General features: G+C 39.2%; 2 protein-coding genes across 2 annotated transcripts; one reads left to right on the plus strand and one right to left on the minus strand.

The window, feature by feature from the left end:
- The first annotated feature begins 6501 nt into the window (after positions 1-6501).
- On the plus strand, positions 6502-14544 carry LOC103700724 (alanine--glyoxylate aminotransferase 2 homolog 1, mitochondrial). The gene is made up of 9 exons (XM_008782608.4): positions 6502-6916; positions 7354-7584; positions 7825-7995; positions 11487-11630; positions 11744-11923; positions 12133-12358; positions 13714-13827; positions 13933-14019; positions 14117-14544. The coding sequence occupies exons 1-9, from the start codon at positions 6695-6697 to the stop codon at positions 14158-14160; spliced, it is 1419 nt and encodes a 472-aa protein (XP_008780830.2). The 5' UTR covers positions 6502-6694; the 3' UTR covers positions 14161-14544.
- A 6195-nt stretch (positions 14545-20739) lies between these two features.
- Positions 20740-22082, minus strand: LOC103700736 (40S ribosomal protein S27-2). Its single transcript, XM_008782616.3, has 4 exons — positions 21837-22082; positions 21610-21711; positions 21472-21500; positions 20740-21168 (listed from the first exon to the last, which is right to left on the minus strand). Exons 1-4 carry the CDS (start codon positions 21837-21839, stop codon positions 21042-21044), a joined length of 261 nt encoding a protein of 86 aa, XP_008780838.1. The 5' UTR covers positions 21840-22082; the 3' UTR covers positions 20740-21041.
- Positions 22083-23024: the final 942 nt, after the last annotated feature.

A 23024-nucleotide genomic window follows, 5' to 3' on the forward strand; every position in this document is an offset into this window, starting at 1 on the left:
TCAATCAGCAGGTTAATGTTTAAACAATGGTTAATCTTATTATTGTTATATCGACAAAATGATTGCTCAACAAATAAGGAAAAATACTTTAGAGCTATTGCTTAATTGACCCCACCTACAGTTGAATATTGTAATTTTAAAAGAACTGAATATTAAATTGTTACGTAGCTTAAGTGGCCCTACCTGCTCTTTCCGGTCTACCCAGCTCCGACGACTGTTTGATTTGGTTGGGTTTTAGACATGATAAAATCATACTGCAAATATCTAAGATTTGACAATTAGTTCACTGCAATCTAGGGAGGTAGCTATAAAAAAGCTAAGGCCAGTACATTGTTGTCGGAAAAGAAAATTAACCAATTTCAAGATTACCTAAAATTTTAAAGTTTAGAGAAAAAGTAAACTTATTAATTTGAAGTTTAATAATCTCCAAGTGCAGCTTATATGATTTATTCTAAGATTATTTTATAAGCTGTTGGTAAAGATTCTCTCTCTCTCTCTTCTTTTTTTTTTTTAAGATTGAAGAGGCTAATGTCCACCATCTATCTTATATCTGTGGAGTCCAGGTTTCAGGCAGACCAAGCCACTGATTAACTGGACCAAAAATATGTATGTATATGTATGTATATGTATGTGTATGTATATGTATGTGTATGTGTATGTGTATGTATGTATACATATATGTATGTATGTATACATATACATATATATATGTATGTATGTATATATATATATATGTATGTATGTTTGTATGTATACATATATATATATATATATATATATATATATATATATATATATATATGTATGTATGTATGTATGTATACATATATATATATATATGTATGTATGTATGTATACATATATATATATATATATATATATATATATATATATATATATATATATATATATGTATGTATGTATGTATACATATATATGTATGTATGTATGTATGTATGTATGTATACATACATATATATATATATGTATGTATGTATACATACATATATACATATATATATATATATATATGTGTGTGTGTGTGTGTGTGTGTGTGTGTGTGTGTGTGTGTGTGTGTGTGTATATATATGTGTACACACACACACACATACATATATATATATATCTGTACACATGTATATATATGTACATATGTACACATATGTACACATGTACACATGTGTGTATATATATATATATATATATATATATATATATATATATATATATATATATATATATATATATATATATATATATATATATATATATATATAACGGTCGTTCACATTAATCTAGCATGAATGCAACCAATTGAGGGCCACTCAAAGTGTCAAAGAGTCAGGCTACTATATCCTCCAAACCAGAATTTGGTGTTTCATCTTGAAACCATGACCCAGGGTTCAACATCCGTTTGTATCTAGGCTTCCGAAGGCAATCTCCAGCTCCGTACAATTATTTGAATTTAATTTTATCTACAATATTTTTTTATATCATCATCTATCTAAACCGGCCAAGCTCTTTATATATCTATAGAATAATCGGGCTCAACACCTTTTTTTTTTTTTTTTTTGTAAAAACGGCAGTTCATATAACTCTAACTTGAGTACATCCAGCCATATCAAAAGAAAGTAAAGATAACAACGGAGTGGGACTATCAGCTGCTGAAGTTCAAAGAAACTCTCCGGAATGCCTAGCTACGTAAGAGGCGACCCAGTCAGCAGCTCTGTTCGCCTCCCGATACACATGTGTAGCATGAAAATCACCCATCTCCTGAACCAGCCTCCTAGTCTCACGGATGAGTGGGTGATCATCACCGAACCTATCCACCCCCTGGATCCAATCGATCACCACCGAAGAATCACCCTCTAGATGCACCCGGGCGGCGCCGAGGACCCTCCTCGCGTAAGATAAGCCCTCCCAAGCAGCCCTCAGCTCTGCTCCAACAATAGTAAGCCCTGGGATGCGACGGCCACCGGCGGCTATCAATCTGCCCCTCCCGTCTCTGATCACAAAACCCACACCTCCAGAGACACCATCCACCGACCGACTACCATCAAAATTCACCTTGAAATGACCAAGGGGTGGGGGTACCCAAGAAACAAGGGCGAACCTGGGCGCTGTAGCAGCGGGAAAGATACCCATGATGTCCCTAGCCATTCCAGAAGTGAACCACGCAGTAGTCGCGACCATCTCCCCTGCATGTAGCATAGCTCGATCCACCACCATCCTCGCGGACCACCTCCTGCCCTCAAATAGACCAGCATTCCTATCCAACCATATATGATAAGTCAAGTGTGCCATCATAATACCCGCCTCAACAGAACAAGGGCTCCGCATAGAGACTCTCAACACATGCATCAGGTCCTGGGCCGACTCCACTGAAAGGGGTAACATAACAGGAGACCTACTCCATATCTCTCTAGCCCTGGGGCATTGCAGCAAAACATGGTCAATGGTCTCCTCGATACCTGAACATCGCTCACAGCACTGAGAAATCTGCATGCCCCGTCCGGCTAGCATACCCCTGGTTGGTAGGCATCCCCATGCCACCTTCCAGAAGAAGAGCTCTACCCGCAGATGACATCGTAGCCGCCATATCCATCTGCCCTCAATCTGCCGGTCTGACACCCTACTCGTCAAAGTGTGGAGATCCCTGGCTCGCACCTGCGCTCGACCCGTCGGCCACCAGACTAATCTATCTGGCACCTCCTGCAAAGGAATCGGAAGGTCCATGATCATCACTGCCAACTCCTCCCCAAACACCTCCCGAATCAATCCCTCCCTCCAGCAGCCCCCCTCTGGATGTATCAGATCACTAACCCTAAATCCATCAATCCTCGCCGAGTCCACCAAGGTCGGAATCCGGCTGATCGGCTGCTCAGTCACCCACCTGTCCTCCAAAACATCTATAGACCGCCCATCACCAATGGCCCATCTCATCTCCGGTAGCACCAACGCAGCCCTAGCACACATCTCCCTCCACACCGGCGAATGTAATCGGCCTCCACGCACTCCAGGTATCAGAGCTCCATATTTGGCCCTCATCAACGAGGACCACATGCTGTCAGGCTCTAGCACAAACCTCGCTGCATGTCGAGCCACTAAAGCCTCCCTCCTAGCCATCAGAGACAACACCCCCAACCCACCGAACCTGATCGGCTGACACACCACCTCCCATGCCACCAGGTGAACACCACCTCTGCCCCTATTCCCACCCCAGATAAAGTTTCTAAAAGTCTGCTCCAAGGTCCTCACAAGAGACACCGGAATAAAGGAATTGGACAATAAATAGATGGGAAGTGAAGAAAGAACTGACCGAACCAATGTGATCCTCCCCATCATGGAAAGAGTATGCATCTGCCATCCCTCCAGTCTGTGTCTAATACTGAGCTCGAGTGAGAAGCAGTCCCTGCTCCGCAACCGCCGGCCAGAAATCGGAACCCCCAAATACCTCAGCATACCCTCCTGCTCACCCACCTCCAAAATCTCCAAGATAGAGGTCCTCACTGCCGACCTGATCCTCGGGCTAAAGCATACAGTAGACTTCCCCAAATTAACTCTCTGTCCTGATACCTCGCAATAGTGGCATAGAATCCTTCGAAGAGCCTCCGCAGTCCGCCTCGTAGCCCGGGCAAGTAATAAACAATCATCAGCAAAAAGAAGGTGAGACAATGGAGGAGCTCCCTCCGCCGGCCTGTAAACCTCTATCTCCTGAGTGACCATCGCCTGTCTGAGCGCTCTAGACAGCGCATCCGCACACATAATAAACAGTAGTGGTGAGAGGGGACAACCCTGTCGCAGCCCTCCGGCCGGCTCAAAAAATCGGGATGGCGAGCCATTCACCAAGATGGCAAATGAGGGAGCCCTCACACATCCCATAACCCAGCTAATCCATATCTCGGGAAAGCCAAACCCCTGCATGGATTGCTGCAGAAAATCCCAACTCATCCTGTCGTAGGCCCTCTCCATATCAAGCTTGATCCCCATCAAGCTCCTCCTCATCGGGGCTCTATGCATATCAAACATAAACTCCTGGGCAATCATCACATTATCTGAGATACTCCGCCCTCTCAAGAATGCACTCTGCTCCGGACTGATCAACCTCGGGAGAATCTCCCTCAACCTAACGGCAAGTATCTTCGCCATCGCCTTGTACAAGGTCGTACACAGGCTAATCGGGCGAAAATGGCCCGGCTCCGAGGCGTCCTGCCGTTTCGGTATCAGTGTGATGAAGGTCCGCTGCCACTCAGTAGGCATCGCAAATATACCAAAGAACTGCTGTATGGCTGCCGTCACATCATGTCCGACTATCATCCAGTACCTCTGAAAAAATAACGGAGGAAAACCATCTGGCCCCGGAGCCTTATCCCCCTCAAGGGACCCGACCGCCTCCCTAACCTCCCTCTCCAATACTGGCCTGATCAATGCTGCAGCCTCCTCCTCCGACACCCCAGCTAAAGGCGCCGGTATGTCCTCTGAACTCCCGCCCCCTAACTGCTCAGTCCATCGCGCTCTGAAAAAACTCTCCACAATCCGACTAATCTGAACAGGATCCTCCGTCATCTGCCCATCCTCACCCCTGATGGCTCTGACCCTATTCTGGTGCCTTCTGATAACTGTCGCCTGATGAAAATATCTGGTGTTCCGATCTCCCTCCAATATCCACTGTATCCTAGACTTCTGTCTCCAAAATACCTCCTGCTGTCTAAGTAAAGAATTATGCAGTGCCAAGTGAGATCTAAGCTCCCCCACCTCCTCCTCCGATAAGCCCCCTCCCTGGGCCTCCTGAAACTGTAACCTGGTGATCGCCCCCTCTAGATCCTCCACCCTCCTAAAAATGTTCCCCACCTCCTCACGATTCCACCTCCGAAGCCGTCTCCTCGTCATCTCCAGTCTACGAGATACTCAGTACATAGCATCTCCCCTAACAGGTACCCTCCAAGCCTCCCGCACCATCTCCCAGGATCTAGGATAACTGAGCCAAATCTTCTCGAACCTGAAGGGAGGGCGAACTAGTACAGGTGCATCAGTGCTCACCAATAGTGGGCAGTGGTCCGAGGCAATCCTCGGCAAATGACTGACCTGGTAATCCGGAAAACACTGGATCCACCCCGCAGTAGCACAGGCTCTATCTAGCCGCTCCCATACTCTGGCCTGTCCCTGCTGATTATTACACCATGTGAACTTTGGGCCAGAAAAACCCAAGTCAACCAAACCATTCATCATGAGGAAGTCCTGAAACTCCTTAACCTTCCTGTCACAAGAAAAAGGCTTCCCACCCCTCTTCTCCTGAGGATCCACAATGCAATTAAAGTCACCTGCCAATAACATTGGATATCCCTGCCTGATCAACTGAGTGGCCTCCACCCACAAATTCCGCCTCACCCTATACTCTGTGCTTGCATACACCGCTGCCAGAACCCACGGACTTCTATCCCCCACCGCTGCCTGCTCAACACCTGCTTTCAAAGTGCTTCGGCATCGAAATTCCGACAGCCGTGCCCTATCCGGATACCGTGAGGGAATCTCCAGCTCAGCGCAATTATTTTATGATAATTTCAATAGAGCATTCTATCTTCTGCATCATCTTCCAACAAGCCGTGGAAGTTGCTGTTCGAGTTTTAACTTCAAAAAACAAAAATTAAAAATTTTAAAAAATATGCCAGTTTTATTCCTAAATTTTAGATGATTTAAAAATTTCAAAACTTTTATCATTTTCTTTGTTAAAAGTTGTGACTCTTTTAAAAACAATGTTGATTTAGTTATAAATATGCGAATCACGTTCTTAAGCTAGTGTATATCACACATCTCGATCCAAATAATTTCTTTTCAATTTTTTGATTTTATTCTAGTAAATTATTTTTTATAATTTTTATAAAATAAAGATATAATAATTTCTAGATAATATTTGTAATAGTTTCATAGGACGAGGTTGTATCTTTCGCATCAAAGTCGATCCTCTATGGTGGAATTGAGAGTTATATGGGAAAGATCGTTGTATGCTATTTCTATTCTACTGGTTGATCATATCATGTTAGAACAAATTACAGAATAACTATTTTCTAAATTATGCCAGAAGATTTTTCATAAGGATATGCTCATCCATGATGTTTGACGACAAAAGATAAATATTACTTCTTATGTAGCTAAACATGTCTTCCGAAGGTGGCTGATTGAGAGCAGCTAATAGGTTGGGCAATATCTTTTGTTGCTGAACGTAAATAATGGACTCAAGCTGTGGAAATCCTCATCCATATTATTCGTTAAAAAAAAATAAAATTGCACGAAACAATTGTAAGATCACCGACCGCACATATCTTATAGTGCTTCCAACATCCACTGCACAGATCTCAAACCGGAAGGGGTGGATCCATCAGTGGATTCGCTGAATTTTTATTTTGCGTGAAAGATACGGATCCCTCTAAATTCCCACCGTATGATAGAACTCGGTACGATTCTCAATTGGAATTGAAGTAAAATACTTCCTATGAGAGTAGTACAGCCATAACTAGATTCCAATGGAAATTAGAATATAGCTTAGGTTACACTGACAAAGAAAAAATATTTCGATCGTTTTCTTCCATACTTTTCCACTGCGTGCTTTTCATCATATTGCTGGCTAACTGCGGCGTCTTACTAAAAACCGGCGCCAAAAGCCCTCCTTCCACCTTCCTACTTTCCCTTCTCCGTGATGTTTGTTCCCAGAGATCTATGGCGGAGGAGCCTTGGACTGAGGGCGGAGCTCCGGCGGCTTATCCTTCGGCGTGGCCTCGCGTCCTCGGCGGCCGCTCCGCCGTCGCTCCCGCCGTTCGACCACCAGCCGCGGCCATACAAGGGGATGCCGGGGGAGGAGATCCTCCAGAAAAGGAAGACTTTTCTCGGTCCCTCGCTCTTCTACTACTACCAGAAGCCGGTAATACTCCCCTTCTCTTTTCTCTTATCACCCTCTCTTGCTCCTGTTTATCTCTGGATTCCCTAATCACGGCGGTATCGGCACTCGGAAGCTCGAGAGTTTTGAACATGGATCGTGTTCCGATCATTTCTTCGAGGCATCAGATCAGTCGCAGATTTAAACATCCTCAATCATTAACATGTTTCTAGTATCATTTTTTTTTCCTGAAGAAAATAGTACTTTTAAGTTTATCACACAAGCTCCTCTTTTCGTATAACAGAAACTATTTTAATCTTTTGATCTAGAATCTAGTGCAAAATATCTCTTATGTGATCTAATATTACTAGCTTGGGATATCCTTTTACTTTAAAAAAACAAAAAATTGGTTGTTCAAAGAAATGTAAATGCGAAGGATCCTCCGTTTTGGTTCTTCAATCTTGCGTATATGCTTTCTGCAGCTCAACATTGTGGAAGGGAAGATGCAATATCTCTATGATGAGAACGGAAAGCGTTATCTTGATGCATTTGCTGGAATAGTTACAGTGTCCTGCGGGCATTGTCATCCCGACGTGGTGAATGCCGTGGTGGAGCAGACTAAGCTTCTTCAGCACACCACCACCATTTACTTGCATCATGCCATTGTTGAATTCGCTGAAGCTCTGGCATCAAAAATGCCAGGAAATCTGAAGGTAATATTCTTTAAAATTTTTCCAGTCTTTAATATCACTATGCTCCTCTCTGCTGCAATGACTAGGCAATATGATTGTTTCGGTAGCATGCCTTCTCATTGTCCTTTGGATTAATTACTTTTGAGATGTAAAAACAATGCAAATTAGTTGTTTAAGGATTCCTTATATTTTTGGGATGTAAAAAAAAGAAGCAAATACGTTATTTTTTGTTGCTATTAATTCATTCCGAGGAAAATGCAGGTTGTTTATTTTGTCAATTCTGGGACTGAAGCAAATGAATTAGCAATGATGATGGCTCGACTGTATACTGGTAACTTGAGCATGATTGCCTTGAGAAATGCATATCATGGTGGAAGTTCTGCAACAATAGGATTGACAGCTCTCCATACTTGGAAATACCCGATCCCTCAGGTTGTTGTATTATCGATAACTGATTACATTCTACGACAAATATATCAAGAGTTTTGTTCATTGCATATCTACAGTTAAAATATCTCTTGGCGCACAGGCCTTAATCCTGAAATTGAACTCATGAAATGATTTTTTATAACTGAAAAGCTTTTGATGTTCTTTCTCTCCTAGAGTAACTTCATCATGCTATTCTCACTGTGTTGGTTTATTAGTTGCAACATTAAAGTAGATTCAGTAAGTTAAAGATGGAACTATTCTATAAAAAAGAAAAAAATATATTGAGGAGAAAGGTCAAATTTGCACTGGCTTAAAGACAGGGAAGAATTACTAATTCTTTTCTCTTAATAGATTATCAAAGACTAATTTTTCTTTAATACATTGGAGAATAGCTGCATCTTCATAATGTATTTTGTAGAAGCCATGAATATGTTGAAGGGGATCTGCAGTACAACTAACATCACACCTACAACTACAGATGAGTATGTCAAAGGACGCAAGGAGTTGTGATAACAAGTGGAGTAATCTAGACAGTTTCAGGGAGCACCAAAAAAGCCAGAAAATGGTCCTCTCATGCAGAGAATACCTGATTTTGGGGAAGGATCTGATAAAACAGGGAAAAAAAGGAATACCTATTTGAACTTGGATAACAGTTGCAAGAAAGCTTTTATACCTGTTGGGAGGCTATGACCATATAGGAATGACCAACTGAACAAGCTTTATACAAGAATTTAAGGTAATTATAATGTTGACTAGCCAAGGTATTTTGTTACTATTATCATCCTTGTCTGCCTCCATTTGTGGAGAACATATTGATTTCATCTTAGAATCAGAGTACTCCTTGAGTTGTCAGACATTAATTTATTGTTGTCTAAACAATCAAGCCTACAGTAGGTTGAGGTTGACTTCTTGCTTGTCTAGTTATTTACTGAAATTCAGTTTCAGACCTTAATCAGTCAATGAATTTATCCAATATGTTCATTGATCGACAAAAGATGCTTCATTGTTCTATTTGATGATGTCAATTCCATGGCATTAAACAATTATATCGATTCATATCCATAACTTCAATCAAATCAAATTCTTACAGCCATTTGCCAAACCTAATCTTAAAAGCTATCAATGACACCCTCAATGCCAATCCAATCTATTCCTTCCTGAAGAAAGTAAAGATTTGGTAGCGGGGCTAACCATTGTGTTTAAGCATTAACATTAACTCCGAGATATGTGATCAGCATAGTGCCTTTGGTAGAAAGCAAAATTAAAATGACTTTTTTTAAGGCATCTTTTCTGGAAACATGTAATGAGACAAAAAACAAAAGGGAACTCTTGACTTCTCAGATTGGTACCAGGTACAATTTCTTGCTTATGCCTCATTTATAGGTGCTAACCTGTTACATATTTTTAAATTGCATAACCATGCAGATCTTCATAGCATTGACTTCACAGAAGATTGTTACCTGGTACAGTTTCTTGTTGATGCCTCACTTATAGGTGCTAAACTGATACATATTTTAGCTGCATAACCATGCGGATCTTCATAGCATCACTTTTAAAGTAACTACTTCCAATTATTAGACCTTTATGAACCTCAAGTGCTTGAGAGGAAAAAAATTATCACATGCTGTTACAAAATAAATACTTTCTGGGGATGCTCTAACACATTGGATAGGAGGAAAGAAACCTTGGAGTTCGATAGGATGAGGGAGAGAGAAACTAGAGATATAGACCAGGTTAAGTACAAGATAGTATTTCAGAAGAGTAAGGATAGTATGAGTTTGGTCATGAAAGATAAGGTCATGAAAGATAAGGAAGTAAAAGAAAGATGAAAATTTTATTTTAGAAATTAACAAATCAGGATTCTACAAGAGGACTTTATTAGAAGATTAGTATTATTAGAGAGTTATTAGGTCTGTACCAAGTCAACTAAACAAAGAAGTAGACCTAACTTAGAAAATGATGCAAAGGGAATGGTGCAAGGACCAAATGAACTACCATTAGAGTTATGGAAAATGATGGAAGAATTTGAGTTAATATGGTTTATTTGTTTATATAATAAATCCTGCAAATCAAGAAAACACTAGATCCTTTTTCCTTTTTTTAAAAAAGGAAAATGCCAGATTCTGTAGGACAACCATTATGCTAGCTATTTGTGATTAAGAATGATATACACAATTGCACTTAGAATACAACTTATGAGCTAATATAAATTATTGGTGAGATGGTGGAACAAAGATTAATAAAATTGACAATAAAATAGGAAACCAATTTGGAGGTTTTTTCTTGGAAGAATTGATGAGAATTTTAGATAAAAGAGAAGAATCCAGATATGCTCTCAGTCAAATCAGAGACAATATGTAAAAACCATAACAATTTGGTAGGCCTCAAGGAATAAAGACGGACACTAAGGATAGACTGATATTTTCGATGGCATATATGCTAGAGCAGCAGCAAACATCAGTAGTTGTGACCACTCAACTGAATTTCCAACCTTTTTGTGCCTGAATCAAGGGTCAGCACTCAGCGTTTATCTTTTCACATATCATAAATGAACTTGCTGCTGATGCATGTACAAGAACATGGCATCATGGGCCCACACAGTGGGGTCACAAACCGAGCTGCAAGTATGAGAAAACTGAAGAAAAGAGGTTCATGAAGGTTCATAATGGAAATTGAAAAGGTGGAGTTGGATAAACTGGAGCCTCAAATGTATGTATTTGGGAGAATATTTTTTTCTAGTCAAACAGATTTAGTGTTAGTAATATGATTAGGCCAAGGTCGAGTGCTGAATTGCAATTATACAGGAAATGCTTGGAGAACAATGGTTTAAAATGTTAGCTCAGCAATGCATATGTCAAGCACACTTTGTAAAAAAATAAAAACAATAATCAGGCTCCAACCAAAACTGGAGGCATAAGGAAATGTATTATTGTGATTAGTTTGTTGCCTTGCATCTTTACATATTTATTGCAATTAGGGCTAGGTGGATGCAGAGAAGTGCTTTGGGTTGTCATTTCAATGGCATGTTCATTGGCAATTTGAAGGAAAAGTTTATGAAGTGAGGGTATGGCCTGTCATGCCATATGCTATAGAATGTTGAACAGCAAAGAGGGTCCCAGCACAATATAAGCATGGTAAATACGAGAATGCTGGGATGGTTTATGGTCAATATTTTCTCTTTGAGTTCTTCCAATATATTTTCTGTTCTTTGGACAGATGTAAATATTGCAGAAGTCCTCTTTTTCCTTTGGATTATCTGATTATTTTTTAAGAATCTAACTAGAAAAGGAATATCTTTATTATCAGATTCAATGATGTTTGAGTTGCTTATTATTCTGTTCACAAGTATCCAGCACCAAATCTCTGTTTTGTTTAATCTATGACTAGTATTTGCCGTACAAAATGCAGCTGCTTCATGGAAATGCCATGAAACAAACATTTGTAGTTTTCTGTCAATATCACTCCTCATGTTTATCTGTCCTAAACTTCTGTAGGGTGAGATTCATCATGTCATGAACCCTGATCCTTATCGTGGGACATTTGGCTCTGATGCTGTACGTTATGCCAAAGAAGTTCAAGATCATATTAACTATGGTAGTCCTGGAAATGTTGCAGGTTTCATTGCAGAAACTTTTCAGGTCTTGCTAAGAGTAGATCAAAAATTATAATTCTGTTACTGCAGTAGAATGTGGTTTCTGTCCTTTTCTCGAGCAACTTAACCATTTAATGTTTTAATTCCTATTGTTGATAGGGTGTTGGCGGGGCAGTTGAGTTGGCCCCTGGGTACCTCAAATTGGTGTTTGATATTGTTCGTAAGGCTGGTGGAGTCTGCATAGCTGATGAGGTTCAGAGTGGGTTTGGTCGCACTGGAAGCCATTATTGGGGGTTTGAGACACAGGGTGTCATTCCGGATATTGTCACGATGGCAAAGGTCTTCTATTCCATCACATATATTTTTATAGTATTTGTATAACTTGAGATATTCATGTGCACTCTATTGAGGCTCTTCCGTGAGTATAAATTACATCATCACTTGGTGTAAAGCATACGATCAAATCTAGCATCAGTCCACCAGAAGCTTCATTTACCAATATTGCATTAAAGATGTGTGGTTTTATTTGGCTTCTCTGCATGTTTCAGGGTATTGGCAATGGTCTACCATTAGGAGCAGTTGTTACTACACCTGAGATAGCACAAGTAATGTCACAAAAAATTCAATTTAACACTTTTGGTGGGAATCCTGTGTGCTCTGCTGGTGGCCATGCAGTACTCAAGGTTCTTGATAATGAAAAACGTCAAACACATTGTGCTGATGTTGGTTCCCACTTGATCGAACGTTTAAAAATTCTTCAGCAAAAGCATGAAAGTAACTCCTTTTTCACCTTTCCTCTACTATCAATATCTTCTTTGCCTTTATATTGGTCTTTTGTTTGGTGATACCTGATATGTCATACATAAATATGAATTTACATAATCTACTGAGTTTTTCCTACTCGATAAATTGTGGTCATTTCTATCTGTACTCGATGACCATAGCTTATTGTATCCAGCACAGAGTTATCAATGGCTTAAAAATCAGATCTTGTGTCAAAATTCACATTTTGTAATTCAGTCAGAGACACATCATGGAACTTAGTCTTCTATGGGGAATTTACACAAAGGATTCTGTTTATATTTCAAGTCAGTCTGGTTGGTACTCTCTCCAAGTGAGAGGTCTCGGGTTTAAACCTGAGTGGTGGTGAATAACCACCATATTCTGTGAAAAAGAAAAGAAAAGAAAAAAGTCAATTCAGCCTGAGTTTAAATGCAAACCACCATCAAGGACTCTGATACTAGTGGCCTTTATGTTTATGTAAACATGGTGCAATCATTAAAAGAACTGAAGTTTGATCGGATTATTAGTTGAGAATTTGTTAATCTCACTATTCTCTATTATCCAGTGAATTTCATGACAGGTCCAGATGACAAAGGCCCATTAGTGGCAATCTAGCATTCCACATATTGACTATCTGTGTCATAATCCAATTATTCTGGATCTTGTTCCCAAACATTTTTAAAGGTTTTCAATAGTAAAGGATATAGAAAGACATTAGAAGACTTGAGAAACAATGTTAGGTGTCAAGAATTCATAATAGGGTCGTACCTGTGGTTTTTTACACTTTTTTCTCGTAGTTTGTTATCTTTGATCTTTACACAAAAGGGGGGGCTCGAGAGAAACTCCAGTGAATCACAACTGATTGTGTTCATCTATTCTTCCCAGCGACACCCTCAGCTTCTGAAGCTACATAAAGAATTTGTGGAGGGCAGGAAGAAACAAAGAATCATATGCAATTGTTGATACAAAAAGGCTGTATGACCTTTGGTAGGCATTGGACCAATATAAAACTAATTTCAAATTGGATGCAATGATATATGCTAACAGCCAAATAGTACATCAGTCAAGCATTCTATATTCCATGACTGGATACCATCTATGCACAACTCTAAGCAACTGACAATTTAATGACCATGTCTTTTTTCTATATGATGTCATGCCAGGTCAACTTGAGCTGAACCTGCAAATGCAGGAATGGTTGTTTTGTAATGTTATATCTATTTTATTTGGTGAATATTTATAAAAAATTGCTTCAGCAAGAGAGCAGGGATTCTTTGGTTAGTGCACCTTCACATGATATATGTGTTTGATTATATTCTCATTGATTATTGCTGTCCTCATTTCAGTCATAGGAGATGTCAGAGGCAGGGGATTGATGTTGGGAGTAGAATTTGTGACTGATAGGAAAGAGAAGACACCTGCCAAAGCAGAAGCAGCAATACTATTCGAGAAGCTTAAGGGTATGTTGTGGCCTTCTTTTCTCCTTTTTTTTTTCTCCCTCTGATGCAAGTCTTTTCTTTTATCCCTGAACTTTCCTTTATGCTAGTTGTTTCTCTTATTTGTAGATCTGGGAGTGCTAGTTGGGAAAGGGGGCATACATGGAAATGTCTTCAGAATAAAACCTCCGATGTGCTTCACCAAAGAGGATGCAGGTTCTTGCTAATTAATGCTTGCTAGGGTGCAAGCTAGGTGCCTTTTTTAAAAAAACTTAAGATTATTTTTTAATAATATTTCTGTTTCCTGTTGCAGACTTCCTTGTGGATGCACTGGATTATGCCATGGCAGGTATGTGAGCTCACCGACGTTAGAAGAGCAATAGACGAGTTTCCGTTGCTTTTCTTTAGCACCAATTCAAGTGGAGGAAGGGGCTCCACAGCGACGCGCAGCATTAAGTCTTTGGGGAGAGTGCATGTCTTTGCCTCATTTGGGATGGACGGTATGGAGAGATGCAAATAAATGAAACTTGGTTCATCTGAACATATCAACTTGAATTTAGCAGAAAGCATTGGATGAAATAAAAGAAATCCATTCAGAAGAAAATTGGATTCAGTTCTGATGTATTATTCTGAGCATGTTCACGACATCCAACCAAGTCATGCAATTTCATGGTATCGCTGTACATGTAATTTGCTAGTGCCATAGAGAGTCAATATGGTCAGTCTTGATGAGTTACTTAACCATACTGGCACAAACTGAGGTGCTTGAAACTCTTGCCTAGATCATATGTATGCACTCTGAAGCCTTATTTGCCAAAGCAAATTTGAAAATGGCGAGTGACTACGATTCTCGCGAGTGACACTTCACCTCTAAGCTGAAGTCCTGGATTGAGCCCCCTAAAAAAGGTCACGTAATTTTGAGTTGGAGTCGAGTTTAAGACATGAGCAAGACTAGTCCAGAACGGTTGTTTCAGATCTGACTTGAGCTGAGCTCATAGGCTAGTAGTTCTAATCAGAGGTAGTCTTAGTTTGGAGTGATTATAATGAGCAAAAAAATTTACAACTTTGAGTAGCTTAGTGGAAAAAAAAAAAAACATGTTAGTCCAGGTGGTAATTCAACAATATATCCCCTGCAGTGATGCAACACATGGGCAAGTGTTGCACCAATCGACTGAAGTGTTGTAGCATTTCCTTGTTTCGTCGCGGCACACCCTCCCCACAAGCACCCTCCGGTGGAGGGGAGATCGGAAAATGCCTTTCATTGTCCCCCCTACAGCGGCCCTTGCCGTCTTTCTTAACAAGCCCTCGAGCCTCCTTTGCAAATGAAAGCCGATACGCAATTTCATGTTTGTGAGCAAGACCTTGTTATCCATCTTTTCGATGGAGTGGAACCTTTGTCATATTTCTTGATTGGCCGAGGAGAGTGGATATATGGAAATAAAATAGGCATTATGATGGAGGTATGGTAGAGGATGGGTAGCAATTGATCCTATCATAGGACTCATCATTATTGAAAGAAAAATGGGTTACAGAGGCCACTTAGAAAAAAAATATTAGAGCCAGTTGAAATTACTGGAAAAAGGTTCGCTTTTGCATTATAAGTGACCCAGCACTCTGTGTCGAAATCATTAATGTGTCGGGTAGAGGTCCAAGGATAGAATATTTCTTTCTAATTAACAAAAAACCTCTAATTATTCAAATAAAATAACATCCTCAATCCCTTAATCTCATCTTTTTCAGTTGGATTTTGTTGCTATATTCTAAGAGAACTATCTTTTAACGCATGGCTTTGTTATTTCAGTCATTATTGTTGCAGAGGCAAGTTTATCTAAGCAATCCTCTAATCCCCAATGCTTGCTACATACTCCAAAGAACACACATTTTACTTCATTGGATATATTTTCTTGTTTCTTTTACCTCTAGCCCTCTTGCACTGCTGCTCTATGATCTCGTTCTTTATATTAGTGGTTTCTTTTCGTTGGCTAACTTTGGAAGAAGAAAACCACTTGCACTTGTCCTCCTCTACAAGATCAATACACATATTTCCATCAATGGAGGACAACAGTGTAGTATGGCATGCAGCATGCTCGTGTGAAGGATTAGGATGAATGATAATTGCACACCTGCATGCTTGATAGGGCTGTAAACTGCTTGTGTGTGTGTCTATCAATAGGGCTGGTTCTGAACAGAGAAAGGAGAATGTAGCAGGGGATGCTTGCAAGCACATTAGGACAACGTCAAAAGTAAAAAATTTCTATCAGAATGGCCGGTGCTGTTGCTTCTCTTGGATGACTAGGCCAGCATGATTCTAGTCAATGCCTCAAGGCTAAGTTTATTATCTGAACCAAGCATAGCCATTGACACAGCTACATACAACTTATTCCATGGGCGACGAGACACTACCGGGGCCTTCACAAGCCAAAGTAGAATCTAGGAACCCAAAGAACCACTACCCTTAAATAAAATTTAGGAAAAAACACCAACTTAAATAAAATTTCTGAAAAACACAAAGTATTGTGTCCATGGACCTAAGCGTTGCCTGCACCTGAACACCTTGACAGAACTTGCCTAATCTCATGAAAATCTAGGAACCACCCCCCTCTCCCGTAGAAATCAGTGTTACCTTGGCTTCTTTGCAATACTAAATTAGACTCAGTTCAAAAAATGATATAATTTATACCCTGTTTATTACTGGGACAGGGCGATTGAATGCGGTTACCAGGGTGGACGGTTATACCACTGCACATTTGTTGTGACACATGTATTCCTTGTGACTCCTCGTGATTCATGCATTCAATCATATGCATGCAAAAAAAATGATTTGCGATTTGAATGTATAAAACATTTTAGTTGTTTCATACCAATTCACTCCAAAATTGTTTTTGTTTTTTAAAAAATATTAAACTAAAAAATCTAATATTTTACTGTATACATAAATTTTAGATATGGGAGGAAATCAACGGCCTAAAAACAGACAATATTACATATTGAAAAAATATTAGCCACACCTTACTACTCCATCCTAGATACCATTAATTGTTTGCAATTTTAAATTCTTTTTTTAATATGTAGGGATGGTATTGTGCCTAAGAGTGCACCATAGAAGCCGACTGGTATTTCCATGAGCTTCAATTAATTCCTGGAAGTAGTTCAAGATATGCAGACATTTGCTCACAGTTAGTGCAGGAAAAATGAAATAATTTTTGCAAGCAAGATTGAAATTTTGACAGTGTGCAAGTAGAGACATCCGCGTTGGCACGGAGAAAGTTGATTACTTTGGTTGATCCCGCAACAATCATTTATGAGCTCTACGGTCTCAACCTTCCTAAGTTCAATTGTCTCTACCTTCCTCATGAGAGCTGTCATTCTAGCATTAAGATCATCCTCAGTTCTGAGGTTGTAAATGCCCCCATGTTCAAAGCTAGTAGGATTTGAATTTAGATATGTCAGAATTCTGAATCATTTCACTCTGCAAAAAGATAATCAATCAAAAGACTATAAAAATTTGCCAAACCCAGGACACCAAGACATCCCCACCCAAAAAGCATAGACTCACAATTTGGTCTACAAAACCAATATAGAATTGGATCAGAGAATAAAGACATGTAAGAGAATACTAACATTCATGTTAGAACCGTCCAATCGGGCAGTTTCGGCGATGTTGAATTGAGGTTACTCATGTGAAGAGAAAAAAAAAGACTATTCATGCTCTCTTTCTCTTTGGTAAAACTCATCTAGTGTTGTTGGTGAGAAGAAGAGCCCTCTTGGTAAAACTCATCTAATGTTGTTGGTGAGAAGAAGAAGAAATTCTCTCCAGTAAAATTCTTCCAACTTTTTTATAAAAATTATTTTCTATTAAGATTATGGTTCTGTGTGCATGCATACACATTCATATATGCGTGCCACAAACATGCTCACACCCACACAAGCACGTACCTAAGAGATATGAGAAAAGACACACTATATTGAATTTAAACTCAACAAAAATTAAAATGATGTATTATAACTAAAAAACAACAGCAGTCCATTTTTATTCCGTATTTAGCTAAATTACTTTAATTTATCAACTAAATCTAATAGCAAAATTCCAGTCCCGAAAAGATCAAAATTGATCGTCGACAGCACGCGCGGGCGCACTGCCCACTGCAGAGGAACTTTAAGGGCTTAAAGCAATTATTTTCATATCGTGATTAATACTAGATTTAGTTTTATGGGTTTTGCTGACAGAAAAATAATGTAATTACTTAATATCCACTTAGTTCTACAGATTTTAATTTGTACGCTCCGCCATGTTACTGTCTCATTTTACCTGATCCCTAGGGCCCCCCGAACGTAATAGTTTTCGCGAGCAATCTCGCTCGCTTTGCCCCCGCGCTCGCCCCCAACTGCTACGAGTGCTAACCTGAAGCGATACATACCTGGGAGGAATAGCTGATCCATGACCCATCCTCCCAGGATCTTATTTCAAAACAATTAAACTCCATCTCCTCTCTTTGATCCATTAGAAATCAAAACTTCTCTCCCTTGAAGGGGAGATGGTACAAGGATTGCACCGGCTGTGATCAGGTTGTAGGAGCTATGCATGGTTGATCAAAACTTGTCTCACTTGAAGGGGACATGGTAGCCAATTTAAATCCCAATTTGGGAGCTCGCCAACTAGGAGTGGATTCCAAAACATCTATATCTACAATTAGATTCCAAAAACGCTTTGGAATCCAACAGGCAGTAAACAACCCACAAACCATCTGGAAAAAAGTGAATCCAAAGCTATATGAAACCAACTGGAAGGCCGAAGCAAAAGACAAGATCCATCATCATCACTGATCGTCGACATCTACTTGCCATCCCCAACATAGTTTGAATATAAATTTTTAAAGTTATTTATGACGGATTGATCTTTCTGCTAAATTTTGTTATTAGTGGCATGCAAATGATAATATATCATTGACTGCAATAATATTGACAAAATTATAATACCTACAAACTAGATAAAGTGGGTGACTAATTAAACTAAATAAATAAATATGATGGTACTAAGAAAGATATAGCAAAAATTAGTTTTTACTAAGTACAAAAATAGTTAAGAGACTGAAGCTTATTTATTCATTTGTTACTATTTTAAAATTTAACTGCTATGCTCTAACCTCCAAAAACAGTTTCTAGAACTCTATATTTCTACACTATTTTAAAATATTGTTGGAGAATATTGGACGAGTTCGGAGGACACACTCTAACTCTGTCTCCACCAAATCAGCAATCCACCGGCCAATCGTCGCTAAGCAATCGGTATGACATAGATTTTGACAGCAACCCCAAATCCAAAATTCCAAATACAAGCATTATATACAACCTTATACCTAATACCCAATAAGGATCCAAAAATAATTTGGTATCTAGTCAAATGTCGGACAATAATCTGGGAAAAATCGACATTTGTTTGGAGAATTTTCCCATGCAGCTGTGATGCTTCCAAACCATCCCTCCCCAGACTCCTGGGGCGAAAAAAAAAAAAAAAAAAAAACCCAACATATGCACTAAGCAATAATAAGAAATAGGATATTTATGTCACCAAAGCCATTAATGTGCTAAAAAGTGAAGCAACCATTTCAATGTCAGGTAAAAAAAAAAAAAAAAGCATTGACAACATAGGCTATATGATGAAAACATAGATTTTCACATGTACATACATAAATTATATATCCCTGCTGCATAATTATCTTTTGAAATCATTATTTATATGTATAATCTTAAAATCATTCTATTTTTGCAATCATATTCCTTTCATTAAATTTTTGACCAATAACATTAATAAATAACTATTTTAAGTATAAAATGACTATACTACCATTTTGCATCAATATCCTTGAAAAATTTGTGCGCATAGCTATTTATATTACAAAATAAATGAAAATAAAATAATTTTACACTTAATATAGTTATTAACAATGTCAACCAAAATCCAAAATAGATAAACACGTAATAAGCAACATTGGAAGGGGTAAATATGCAAAAATACTCCAAAAAAACCCAATAAAACTATCTAGTACAATAAATAAAGATTAAACTCATCATTTGCCAGTAATAAATCAGTCCAGTCAAAGCAATATAAGTATAACCCTATGGATTTAGAGTTTTCAGATCTTGGTATATATAAATCAGTCTAAACCTAAGGTCTCAAACCCAATCCAATAACAATTTTACAGAGGTTCCCCAACCCCACCCAATTGGATATTTAGCCCTTTTACTGGACTCCAACCCAAAATTTTGGGTCAGGTTTGGCTTGAATTGGTGCGCTACCCGCAACCATTGGTGCGAGAGAGAAGCATGTTACCGACAACCACCAACCCAAGGAGGGCGGGCCAAAGAGGGTGCGGCAACAAGAGAAAGGAGACAAAGCATCGATGCAATTGGATATTGAGATCATATCCTTTTTACTATTGCTGCACTGCACTAGTTAAGAAAATCTTCAAAAGTGGGACAAATTATAATCGGGTTGAAAGTTTTAATCGTTATCATCAGGTAAATGATCGTTACCATTGATTATACACAAATAGAGACTCTCTTAAATACATGGAAACTTCAGGAAAAAATCAAAAAAAAAATCTTAAAAACAAGTATTGTTTAGCATACAAACATCTTCTGGACCGGCCATGTAAAATTAAGAAATGATAGATGAAACTCCGTAATGCAATTGAAGTGAAGCTCAAAATAAGACAATTACGGTATATGTGGTTAAAAAGAACACATTTCATGGAATAAATAACCTGCTGAGAAACAATTCCAAGAAGAATCATGTCATAATATGAACTAGCATCAATAAATGTCATTTTTGTGCTCAGCATGCTCACAATGTCATTTACATTGTCTCATGTGTGAAAAGAATGCGATGTCCACCACATTGCAGCAATCAGAAGATCCAATTATGAGCAGAACCCATTCAAGCAACACCTATACTCTTTGATATCAAAAAGAATATATAACAAACTTCTTCGATCATATTCAAAGTAATTCAAACATGGGCCAACAAAGCACAGCAAGAAAATCTTGATGTAAGTTCCCCCAAATTCATTGACAATTCCTAACAGCACAACCTCTTCCATCACTTAGCTCGTCCAGCTTCCAAAATTAAGTTGCCCAACAAAAACACAAACTAAACTTTAAACTATATAGACCTCATTGTTTCATCGTAAGAAAACACATTGCTAGCATCAGGAAAGAGGACGAAGCACACACCGTCCTCAGTCTCCCTTCCGCCGGAAGGAACATCCCTCGGTGAGCCTCGCACGCCCTCCGGTCGGCTGGCATAACACAGTCTGGCAGTTTCCACATACCACGACGGTCTGCGAGTGGCTAAACACAGTAGTTCTGCAACACAGATAGTCTTAGAACAATAACCACACTGAACAAGAAAAAGTTAGACACGCTTAACATATACAATCAAAATCCAAAAAACCTACACAATGGTTGTAAAACTACCATAATTAGGCAGAAACAGAATTGTTGCAACTCTACTAAATATTAGCATCATGACATTCAGAATTTAGGTCGTGAATTTTGTCAATCTAAGGCCTGACACTTGCAGTATTTGATGAAATCATAGTTCCACAACTACGCCATCTTGAAGCATAAAGAGAGAGACGAGCACATAAAGAGAGAGAAAATTCTTACATGTTGAAGCATCCTTGGCACTTGACGTCCTACAAATTGAGAAAGTTGAAAGTGAGGAAATAAGAACACAGATTGAGACTTTTGAAGAGAAATAAATGCAATAATTGAGGAGAGGAATGGGTAAGAGCTTGTTACTACCATAAAGAAGGAGTTTGGGGATTGGACAAGGCGCTTGAGCTTGTGCCTCCTCTTCTCGAGCTCCGCTGGGGGATTCAGGAGATCGATGTCGTTCGGAAGAACCTATCAATCCCCAAAAAGAAATTTAAGCAAGTAATCGTGAAAAGGAATTGCATAATAACTTCGAACTCGACTTCATAGGATCCTAGCGGCCCAAAAAAAGAAAAAGAAAAGGAGTAGAAGCTTACCATCTCGTAGAAGGTAAGAGGAAACGGTAGAAATGGATCGGATCGGACGGCAAGCTCGCAAGCTCCCTTGAAACCAAGAGCGGCAGAGAAAAGCGAGGGGGGAGAGGGGAAGGACAAAACCCTAACTTCGGAGGTGATATAGAGTCGTCAGTGTTTGGCCGTTCGTTTGGTTGTCAAAAGAGAAGCTGATCCATGGATCATAGCCGTCCACTTTAGAGATCGTCGGTCGACCGAGGCCGCTTAGCAGTTCGGGAGTCATCCAAAATTATATGATGCATCGGTGCATCCCTGGCCTGTGAGATTGGGAGGAACCTAAGGATTTAGGAGCTCCCACGATTGCCCGTAATATTCCAGCACGATGCATCGTGAATCCAAAATTATATGATGTTATCTATTGGATCCAGCAGGCCAACATTAGTAGATTTAGACAACTTTTCATGAGCATCACGTAGCATTTTTCTTCACATGATTTTTTTTCAAAGTCATGCAGATATATAAATTTATCTGCAATGTTTGGAATTTATAACCACGTAAGCCCCCCTATGTAGCGTGCAGGAAAAATCTTTTCTATGATCATATCTGGCTCATGTTATACATGAGCAAGCTCCGTAAGATTCCATAGAATAGAATAAATGATATGGCATAATCTAAAATTCTATCTGTTTCACTTACTTTATTTTATTTATAATATAGAAATGTATTCATTTTCTCTGCATCAAACACAATTTATGATATTATCGGAATGAAATAAAAAATCTAAGGAAGAATGGTGGCTAGACTTTATTAGTAACAAGTAAATACTATCTACATGATATTTAGAATGACATCAAAACATTGACGATCGATGTGCTACAAGACCGATATAAGAAGCCATAGATGATGTAGGTACTGTTTCCTTGTATGATGAAATATAGATCCCTTCTTCAGCAAAACCATGATAATTTTATTGGAACCATCGCTTAAGTGAGAGAGCATCAAATGGGAAAGCCAATTTTTCGGCACAGTCCATAAAAATATCTGTCATAAGAGGGCTGTTAACGAGTCGAGCTCGAGCCTGGGAGGCTCCAGCTCGGCTCATTTCACAAAATCTCGAGCTTGGGCTCAGTACCAAGCCCTATATTGGGCTTGAGCCCGGGCTTGCTTGGCACAGTAAAGACTTGAGCTTGAGCTCGTAAAGCTCGTTTGCCC

The sequence above is a fragment of the Phoenix dactylifera genome, chromosome 9 (genome assembly GCF_009389715.1).
Source record: "Phoenix dactylifera cultivar Barhee BC4 chromosome 9, palm_55x_up_171113_PBpolish2nd_filt_p, whole genome shotgun sequence".
NCBI lineage: Eukaryota > Viridiplantae > Streptophyta > Magnoliopsida > Arecales > Arecaceae > Phoenix > Phoenix dactylifera.

Bases quoted from the DNA above. Each gene is read 5' to 3' on its own strand.
- LOC103700724 (XM_008782608.4), top strand. From the start codon at position 6,695: ATGTTTGTTCCCAGAGATCTATGGCGGAGGAGCCTTGGACTGAGGGCG. The intron at 6,917-7,353 runs GTAATACTCCCC...TGCTTTCTGCAG, and splicing joins TCTACTACTACCAGAAGCCG to CTCAACATTGTGGAAGGGAA. The intron at 12,359-13,713 runs GTAACTCCTTTT...TCCTCATTTCAG, and splicing joins TCTTCAGCAAAAGCATGAAA to TCATAGGAGATGTCAGAGGC.
- LOC103700736 (XM_008782616.3), bottom strand. The intron at 21,501-21,609 runs GTAGTAACAAGC...CTCAATTTGTAG, and splicing joins CCCCAAACTCCTTCTTTATG to GACGTCAAGTGCCAAGGATG. The intron at 21,169-21,471 runs GTAAGAATTTTC...TCTGTGTTGCAG, and splicing joins TGCCAAGGATGCTTCAACAT to AACTACTGTGTTTAGCCACT.